At 34.2% G+C, this 10,981-nt stretch overlaps 1 protein-coding gene across 1 annotated transcript; it reads right to left on the bottom strand.

The window, feature by feature from the left end:
• Positions 1-948: 948 nt before the first annotated feature.
• Positions 949-10,197, bottom strand: LOC101897751 (type II inositol 1,4,5-trisphosphate 5-phosphatase). The gene is made up of 10 exons (XM_005184020.4): positions 9,318-10,197; positions 8,985-9,171; positions 6,405-6,681; positions 6,168-6,341; positions 5,757-6,095; positions 5,057-5,697; positions 4,741-4,991; positions 4,489-4,681; positions 1,547-1,771; positions 949-1,456 (listed from the first exon to the last, which is right to left on the bottom strand). Exons 1-10 carry the CDS (start codon positions 9,507-9,509, stop codon positions 1,194-1,196), a joined length of 2,742 nt encoding a protein of 913 aa, XP_005184077.1. The 5' UTR covers positions 9,510-10,197; the 3' UTR covers positions 949-1,193.
• Between the last annotated feature and the right edge of the window lie 784 nt (positions 10,198-10,981).

Below are 10,981 nucleotides of genomic sequence, written 5' to 3'. Positions count from 1 at the left end.
TAACATACCCTACATACTATGGTGGAGGGTATAAAAATTGAGTTATTTTAAAAATAAGATTGAAGAAAATGAAAAATTAAGTTGAAGTTTTTCAGCCATTCTGTCATCCTTCTTACTCGGATTCGTGGGTGTCTTAACCATGAAATGTGGTAAACTGTCCGAATCCACTTGAACTGGGTAGTTAGAGACACATTGGGAAATGCGCGAATACAACAATGACACGGAACTACTATCATATGATGTTTTATTAGTCCAGGAAGGTGTAACAGTAACAGTCTCAATACGCGTTGAATGTCTCAATACGGCCAAAATGTTTGTCATTAAACGTTAAACACAATGGGAATTCTTAGTTTGCGTGGATGTTAGTGGTAAAAATGAGTGTAGGGTTATCCTGGTAATAATTCTCCAACTAATGGTTATAGTATATAGTTTGTGGTTATACCCTGCAAAAACACAATAGCTGCAACAACAGCAAAAGAGAATAAATTTTTTTTCTTTTTCTTTCAATATCGATTATTAACAATAATTCAACTTAACTTTTATTAGATATTAAATAAATTACGACGTTAAAACTCAAATAAATTACAATATTTATATAGATAGATAGAGAGAAACTCATGTCTCCGAAAACAAATTTTGTTTCGTATTGTACTCAACTAATTAATTAAACAATTTTGATCATTTGTTGTAATAATTAATAGATGCATAAATACAGTAGATATTTAAAAATAATAACTAGACTTACAAATAATTATAAATGACTTAAAGCTATCTGTGCAATAAAAACACACAAATGGAATTTAAGCGCAACAATTTGAACTAAACGTAGTCGGTAGACAAAGAAAATACAAATGTATATATATAGAAATCGTTGTTAATATTTTATAATTCCTTTATATATAACTGTATACCATATTTATATATCTTAGATATGTGGTATGTAAAAAACGAACATGTCCATAGATAACTTGCAAAACATATGTGGGGGGTGGGTAAAATAGAAAACTATGTGTACTCGGCGTTAACAAGAAGTGTTGAGATGTCTGTGGTTAAAAAATTTTTAAAAATTCTAGCAAAAATGAACTTTTGTTACCAAAAAAAAAATGCTATAAAACTGTTTGCCTAACACAACAAATTTACAAATAATTCAATTAAGTCATTTCTTGTTATTTGCTTTTGTTTTATATTTCCTTTCAGGATGAATCCACTGCTGCAGTACTGCCCCCTGATAAACTTGCATTTGATGCAGAGTTTTTCATTTTAGCCACTGGCGTTGTGGCTCTATGATGATTGTGATGGCTGCCAGTTGCCGAGGATGCCGACGATGAGGATGATGATAACGTACTCATTTCCCCGTTACTTATGAAACGTTGCATAAATTCTCGACAATTGATGTCACGATAATAATCATCTGACTTTTTAGTGCTTCGCAACAGTACTCGACCAAATATTGTGGCTGTAAGGGAAGAGCAAGAAAAAATCGTGAAGGAATTACCATAAGCGCGTACAACGAATAGCAAAGTATTCTTGTGGCTATACTACTTACCCACATGCATGCCATTGTAATATTTACGTTCGATACCCTCACGTAGGAACATACATAAATGAACAAAAACATTTCTTTTGGGTGAACTTAATAACGAAACTAATTCCATGGCTTCAGCGGTGGTTTTAGTTTTCAGGAGATCATCAACATAGGGATCCAGCAATGGCTTCTCCGGCAAATGGAGTAGCATAAGTAAAGCTTCTGCCGCAGCTTGTGGTGTACCAGCTGAAATTGTGAGAAGAAAGATAAGATGACGTAAATATTGGAAAATTGTTACAAAGTTTTTACAAGTGATGACATAGGTGGAAAGGAATCCAATGCAAATGCGTATACAGCTTAACGTGGTTGAGGAGAATACATATTGGAAATTTGAATCATAATTAACATTATTTAAAGACAATGTTAACAAGTTAATAAGTATCAGTCGGCTTTCCGACAGATGTATACCCTCAACCAATGTTCGATTTAAATAATTTTTAATTTCAAACTCTTGGCCTTTTATGGAGTAGGTTCCGAAGTAATGCACCAATATTATCCATTTCGTATCGGACCTAAATATATATGATATAAATATTGCCACGTACCAGGTTTGGACTTTATCGACTACTTCCTTCAATTTATATGAGATATGTGATAATTTTTAGAATATGCTAAAATGTGCGTGAGGTACCAGATATAGTCGACCGAAGTATTCTGTTTTCATAATTCGTCTAATACAGATAAAAATATTGATATGGGCAAAATTACAAGAAAATCGAACATTTATTTCCAATTTTCTGGTTGAGAGAAATATTTAGATATAACAAGTTGTAAAGAAGAATATTGAAAATTGTGACCCTTTGTGGGTGAGGTACTGGAAGGAGTTCGCAGATATATATCATCTTCACAACAGATATTGCGTAAGCAAAAATGCTTGAATGTGTGAAATTTGAAGAGAGTTGGGTGCTTATTTTGCTTTCTTTGAGCGTTTTGTTTTTCAAAATCTTGAACCCTATGGCGGGAGGTACCAAAAGAAATGGTCAGTTCTTGTATTAATGGAAATCTTGAGATGTACCAAGTCTGAATGGAATCGGATGTTGACCTTTGTGGGGCAGGTATTAAAAGATTGGGCCGATATATCCCATCTTAATAGATCTTGTGTTAGTATAAATGTGATGTGTGAAAAATGAAGAGAATCGGATGCTCATTTCGGATTTTATGGCCGTTTTGGTTATTTAAAATGTTGACCCTTTTTGGCGGAGGTACCACAAGGAATGGCTCGATCTCAACTTTATCTATTACAGATCTCCTCTGATACAAATATTGAGATGCACCAAGTCTAAATGGAATTGCATGTTAATTTCGCTTTATTTGAGCTTCGTGGATGTTCAAAATGTTGACCCTTTGTGGGTGAGGTACTTGATGGAGTGGACCGATATTGTCCGTTTTCGTACCTGACTTAAAATTTAGACAGACGGACGGACGGACATCGCCAGATCGACTCAAAATGTCCTGAAAAGGATTTGGTCCAAAGAGACCTAGATCTAAAACCGTTTATTCTCTAGCCATATGGCTGAGGGTATAATTACTGTTGCCGAAAAACTCAAAGTTAACTAAAAAGAGCCAAAAGAGTTTTTGGAAAGAGGCACCAATTTTATGTGAAACGCTCACACATTCTAATATACGGCATTCATTAAATACTCCATGGGCCAAACAAATGGCTTCGAAAAGGGCCTAATAGAATCGTTTAGATCTAAGTATTATTTCACTTCTCCTGCATCTGAATTTTGTTTCTTGTTCAAACTTATTCACTTGGCTCTGTAAAGATGACTAATCATGGACGATATTCTTCAAATAAACAAGGGGCTTTAAAATAACTTTGCAAAGTACCTAGCTGAATCGTTCTAGTCCCTGAAAGGCTTTACTTAAACCGTATCGGTTGATGGTTCCAGAAATAACCAATAACTTATTCTATTAATAACTCATATTTTCCGGAATTGTTGTGTTTATCTTCATCAGACCTAATTATAGATTTTCTTGAGAAATGTGACATGACAAATAGCCGCATACTGAGCTAACATTCTTCATATTATATGAGCCGGTAAAAATAGAGTCAGCTGAATCAATCTTGGGTAGGATGGATATAATTATTTCTGCTTGACTAAGACTGACTCTCTAGCTCCAATGGATGATGTTGGCTTCAAGGACAGTATGAATATAACTTTAGCATTCCTGGCAGACATATTGATCTAGAGACTCATTTATAGTTTTCGACCTACGTATCTTCCTAGACTTTGTAAATACAGAATGATAGGTCCCAGACAAAAAAGGATACGGACCTGTTGTTTCAGGAGGAGCCTTTTAGCACTAGCTAAAGAACTGCGACCTCTGGGGAAAGTATAGATCAATAAGGTTTATCTTATGAACAACCACAGCTGGTCGTGCATTGCAAGTATTTGCAACAACAAAATAACTACGGCATCCCAAATAAGGTGCTAACAGTATTCGACTCCCATTTACAATTATGGATCTAATCTACCTCACTAAATTATATAGATACAAAATATAATGAAGGTAGATGAATATTCAGTGCTTTAAGAAAACACATTTTTGTAGTCTAATGGATAAGTTAAAATAGCTTTAGTTTACATAGCAGTAACATAACAACAAATCGAGCTCTGGCATAATAGAGAACGAGGAAGGTTTCCTTTGATAGACCTCTCAAGCTTCCACAAACAAGTTACAAGTTTTGAAATTATCCAAATTGGGATTTTGGGGAGCTAATGAATATGAAACATAGTAATGAAAACTTCTAGACATCTCTGTCGATTAGCCCAGGACTATGAGTGGGCAATACTCCGATATTTCAATTTCACACTAAATTACTTCGTCAATTACTACTTAGAAAAATAATCTATATCAACAAGTGGTTACAACATTTGTAATGTATAATATCTACTTACGAAATTCATTATTCGACCATGTATCCAACCAATCTCTAATATCATTAAATTCGACATTTCGGGCATGTTTAAATTCCAATGAATCCAAGGTAAAAGCTCCCTCGACCTTTGGTCCCTGCTTATGTAAATAGTCAATGAGTAAAAAGAATTCTCGAGGCATGGTAACACGGAATTCTGGAGATTCATCGTTCATCTGAAATACCATAAAATGATTAATAATAATTTCCATCAATTGCATCTATGTAAACCAACCAAATCTTTAATTTGTTGTTGGTCATATTCACACAGTGGTCGATCGGTACGGCACAACGTTTCCATGGATAAACCAAAACAGCTGGGCTTGTATTCACCCGTTACGGTAATAAAGATATGTGGACCATTTTCAACTTGTAAAATTAGAATATCAAAATCAAATTTCCAATTGGTGGTGCGAATTTTTTGCAATAGACTAGTTATGGAATCAACATTGGCTGATAATTTTACACGTATACTTTTGGTGGAATCTATAAGGAAGACAAAATTAATTAATTATGCAATGGAATATGGTAATCATATAAGGTTTACAAACCTATCATTAGTTTCTCTTTCCATGGTTCAACTCTCAACCATTTCTCACATATGGCATTTAGCGGTGGATCTTTACGTTTAAACTCGAAACCAACCTGCATGGGGCAGGCATTTGAAACCGTAAAATCACTCACCACTGTTTCATTGAAACGCACCATACCAAAATCAATGATTGTCTTCTCCACAATAATTTGTGGTTGACTCTCATTTTCGCGTTTATCGAGCAGTTTCAGAACTTCCTCATGGACCTTCTTGTACAAATGATCATCACGTGTCTTTATGCTAACTCTAAACACAGCATAGACCGGCTTATGATCACTTTGCCGTATATCCATAACACTGTTATAGGCCAATTGTGTAATGCGTGATCCTTTCCATAAAATACGATCACAATAGGCTGGTGCTCTTTGTTTTTCACTACTGTCATAATTATCGGTTCCAGGATCATATTTATAGGTAGGACGGAAATTTATCGGGCCTTCGGTGTAACCTTCAAAACAATTGCCTTTGCGCATTTCTTGTCGCAACTGATCATATTTGAGCAGAATTTCTGCCGAGTGGGCTGTTGAACGGGCCACTGGTAATTGTAAACCGGGTGGCTCTTCAATGCGATAATTCAAATCACCAATCCAGAATATGTGACTGTAAATAAATAAAGTTTTATATATTTTTTAAGATATTTATGTAGATTTGTAACTCACTCATGATCATTAATGGTCCTCCTTAATTCATCATCAAAAACCAATCCCTTCACAATGCCATGATAATCCTCATTACGAGCCTCCACAAATCCCATATGGGCAGCCAAGTGAGAATTGACAAAACATAGATTGGCCTCGTTCAGCTGCAAACTAACCGCAACACCGCCTTTATTTCCCAAAGTATTGAGAATGCCTCTGGCAATTGTTTTTACATTGTGGCGGGTAATAGAAGAACGGATTTCTCTCTTCACAATGACGGTCAACATCATGCCCACCAAACGTACAGAGGTAAGTTCTTCATATTCACCCTTGTCATGGACACTTTCCAACATTTTCATACTAAAACAGAACAGAAAACAATAGTATTTAATTCCGTTTTTAGTTAAAGATAACAATTCGAGTGGGACCTACATCCACATATAATCTGGACGATTTTCACTGAATGTTATGGCTTTGGCTGATGTATCCAATTCTTGTAGGGCTATGGCATAAATATCTGGTGCATCTTCAGAGGCAGCCAACCATAAATGTAAAGGGGAATCAATATATGACTTATTATTTACATTATATGTGGCACAATAGATTCTGTAAATATAAAGATTTAATCGAATTAAAATATGATCGCATTATGCCTAATTTGTTACATACGTGAAATCCTTGTATTTTATGTACTCATGTTCTCGTCTCTTCATTTCCTGTTTGACTTCACCAATTTGTCGATAATCGTTGACCCAAGCAAAACTTAGTGCAGTTGATTCACTTGGTGAAAGGACCATGGACATTTTTGCCGATGTCACTTGAGCTTGAAATGTATCAAAATCCACAACATCATTATCCGAGGAAAGAGGATAGTAGAAATATTTCACTGGTTGTTCATCGGAACATTTTAGTGTGAATTGTAACTGTGATATGGAACCCTTTCTGTCTGCAAGAGAAAAGAAAATGTTTTTAAAATAAAAAAATCAATAAAAAAAAACAATTTGTATATAAAGAGCTCATTGAACACGAAAAACACTTTTGTAGAAATCAATATTTCATGCCTATAAAAAATATTTTACGTTGAAATTGTATGTGTGTCACAAACTGAACAATTAATATGTCTAATAGTTTCCGAAGCTGATAAGAAATCATACGTGTAAAACCTAAAAAATCTGAATAAATTGTATTGGTTTAAAGAAATTTAATATTGACAGAGCTGTTTCGTTATAGTTTATATTATATTTAAACTTTTATATAAACATTTATATTATGTTTTGAAAAAATCTACTTTTATGGAGCATTACGACACAACCAATGAACATTTTTTCACACTTAGCCGATAATTAGTTATTTATCTAAAAAACTACACAACAACAAATGAAGAAATCAATATCAAGATAACAGTACACCCATAGTAATATATTCTTATTATTATTCCGGGCCCATAGTTAATATCGGAACTAAATACAAAAGTGTTAACATTTAGATTAAGAAGTTTAGTCATATATTTTAACCGAATTAGTAGCAAAAATTGATTTTTGATAACCAGATAATCTATTTGAAGTAGATAACTCAACGAGGAATTTTAACACCAGTCATGGTGCGGACACATAGTTAATATGGGAACTAAATGTTAATATTTAGATTAAGAAGCTTAGTTATATATTTTAACCGAATTAGTAGCAAAATTGATTTTTGAGAACCAAATATTCTATTTGAGGTAGATAACTTAATGAGAAATTTTGACACCAGTCATGGTGCGGACACATAGTTAATACGGGAACTAAATGTTAATATTTAGATTAAGAAGTTTAGTCATATATTTTAAACGAATTAGTAGCAAAATTGATTTTTGACAACCAGATACACTATTTGAAGTAGATAACTTAATGAGGAATTTTGATACCAGTCATGGCGCAAAATTAAATGGAGTTGGACTCTTTTAGATGTCGCTCAAGATCGTGCAACTCCTATTCTGTTTGAGTACAAAAAGTCTAAAGTAGAAAGTTAGAAGGAGTGGACCTTTATATCCTATCTTTACAGTTGATCTTGTCTTAGTAGAAATAATGGGATGTATGAAATATGAACATAACCAGATGCTTATTTCGGATTTTATATTCGTTTCTTCCAGAAGGAGTGGACCAACATACTCGATCTTTACACCAAACCATGGGTTAATAAAAATATTGTATAAATTTGAAGACAATATTGTGTGTAATTTGAAGACAATCGGACTCTTATATTACATTTTATAAGAGTTATACTTATTCAAAATTTTGCTCTTTGTGGGGGAGACTTTTGATGGAGAGGACCTATATTGTCCATTTTTGCAACAGACCTAGCACTGATGCAAATATAAGGATTCGCAAAGCTAAAGCAAAGTCGGATAAACCGTTCTCTTTCTGTGCAACAAAATATTTTCTTCGAAAATTTCGACCTTTGTGGGGGAGGTACCAGAAGGAGTGGACCAATATTGCCAAATATTACGATGTGCCAAGTTTGGATCAAGTCGGATACTCCCTTCGAGAGTTATCGTGCGCACCATCCAGCCAGACGGACGGATGAATTTGAAACGATTTTGGTCCAAAGAGACCTAGGGTTATTTCGACGAGGCATGTTTTGGCTGTATATGGCTGAGGATATAAAAAAACGGTTTTGCCGTTGGCAAATCAGCTTTTCATTTTCATATATGGAAAACAACACTGTGAATTCTCTCTTGGGAATGTCTGTTAAATGAGGATTATTTTATTGGAGACAATTGATATGCTCCCGACCTGCAAAAATGCAAAAGTATTGAAAAATTTTGCAAAAAAAGTAGATTATTGCAGTTTCTGGAAACGAGCAAGTGTAGCGAGTTGCTTCCTGAAATGTTACTGCTAGCAAGTCATAAAGTGGTCGACACCTACACCTGCATTAATATCCTGACTTTAACGGGAAAATAAAGAATAATTGGCCAGGATAGATTCTGCTGTTTGAAGGAACCACATCCCCTTTATTTTTAAGACCACTTCTCTATTAGACCATTAGCATCTTCTATGATAACATTATAAAGGTTAATATAACAACAAATATTAGTATCGAAATACATACAAATGTTGATACTGAAATACCCGTATTGACTTTCAGATAATACGTTTACAATATTGAAGCATACGTACGTCGAACAACTATTAGCCAACTCAACTCAGTTATCAATGTACATAGATAAGATTTCGTCTAGCATATTTTTTTAAATTTGTTTTTGCTTACCATTGCCCATACAAAATGATTCATTCAAAGGGAAAACCTTATCAATAGTCAAATCACTGCAAGATCGCGGTGGCAAACGGGACGCGGCCATAGAAAAAACAGCATAGGTGCCACCCGCCACTGACACAACCAGACAGAGGATACGGCTTGTGTGTTCTTGGCCAATGATTTGATAGGCCTCAAATATCTAGGAAAAAAGAACGACATTGGATAAGACAAGTTCATGAAAAAATAGAAATTAAACACACACATCAAGGCAATGAAAAAAAAAAATAACACATTGACCCTGATAATATATGATTTCAAATCGTCATAATCGCAAACAAAACATACCGACAAAACATTTTCATTCTCTTTGAATTTCTGCTGAACAATCTGTATGGTGGTCAACAGCTGTCTGTTGGAGGAGCTGAGGGCATCACTGGAATTTGACGCTGACGTCTTGCTGGCTAGTGACGATGATGATACGGCTGCAGAAATTGTTGGAATGCTATTGCTTGCAGCACCTCCCCCCAAAGACGACATTGTTGTTGTATTTGTTGATATGTTGTTATTGTGATTTTTGCGATAACTTTTTTCTCACTGTCGACGTCACAGCCAAGTGGCGATGTTGGCGTCAACGTTGCCGTCGTCTTATTGTTATTGCCTGTGAGTTTTCCCTTGGCGTGTGAAAATTTGTTGTATTTTGTATTGTTGTTTGTTTTGTTAAACAAATGTCTACGCCTGTCTTGCCGTATGTCTTACTTTCTATTGTTGTCGTCGTGGTTATTGTTGTTGGTTTTTAAGTTTTTTGGAATAATTATTTCACTTTCATCCGCTCAGTCGTCTCTTTATTTCTTCTAATATTTATTTTTAGACAATTGCTTATTCCATTTGAACTGCTGTTTAAACATTTATCGATTTTGTTGTTGCTGGTTTTTCTTTCTTTCTCTGACCATTACGATGTTTGCTTCGTTGTGGGTGTAGCTTGTTCAATTTTGTTTCCAGTTATTACCCTCTTTGAAGTCTAACAGAACTACTCTACAATGGCTATACTATTTAACATTGTAAACTAATGCTCTATCAGGCATTGTTTATTGAATATTGTCAACCTTTTTCAAAAATTATTCAACATTTCTACAACACTTCCCGGGACACTTGTTTTTTCCAACCAATTTTTTCGAATAATTATTTTGCAAACTAAACGTCAAGAAAGTATGAAGCCGACTAAATCTGTCAGCCAACGCCGGCATATTAATGTCAGTGACAAAAGTACTGCGCCGGATTTAATATTGAACGGCGTTCTTAATGTCTATCACAGTACTCCACAAATGACATCCTATTGTAGATATTTAATTAGATTTTAATGATGTTTTAATACGCATTTTTGTATTAAATGTTAATATAATGGCATCAACTTACATGTGCTTCCTTACACTCTGTCACTGTAATTTGTTTCGGAAATTAGCGTAGCTGGGACAATATATCATTTATTATTAGTGTGATATAAAACAATAAGAGCTAAGAAATATATCGCTTGGTCAAATACGCTTAATTAATTTAAAACATTTCAAATATCTAATAATTCTCAAAAAATTTCAGTTTCTAAAATAATCGTCATTGGACGTAAACCATGGTGAACCATGAATGAAGACAAGGTGGAGTTAATTTTAGAAAGTTATATGAAAAATGATCTAAATATATGGATATTGTCAGAATTACCAAAAAAATATTGTTCTTTTTTAGTGAGTGAGTAAATAACACAATGGGAAAACTTAATTAAATGTTAAAATCAAGTTCTTTATGTGTTTGAAGATTCATTTCGTTACAAAATGTGTGAATTTTGATATACATAGGCCCGTTTTTATATCTTTCCTTTATAGTTAAAGTTATAAAGTTCTCATTTTATATCTTTGCGTTAAAATAAATGATTTTTTACAGAGATGTGGCAAGGTTTTTGTAAAAGTAACTGGTAGTCGCTGAGTTTTTTTCACAATGGCATCTTCATTTTAGTTTAA

Source organism: Musca domestica, unplaced genomic scaffold (assembly GCF_030504385.1).
Source record: "Musca domestica strain aabys unplaced genomic scaffold, Musca_domestica.polishedcontigs.V.1.1 2, whole genome shotgun sequence".
In the NCBI taxonomy this organism is placed as follows: Eukaryota; Metazoa; Arthropoda; class Insecta; order Diptera; family Muscidae; genus Musca; species Musca domestica.
This window is presented reverse-complemented; position numbering and strand designations above follow the sequence as displayed.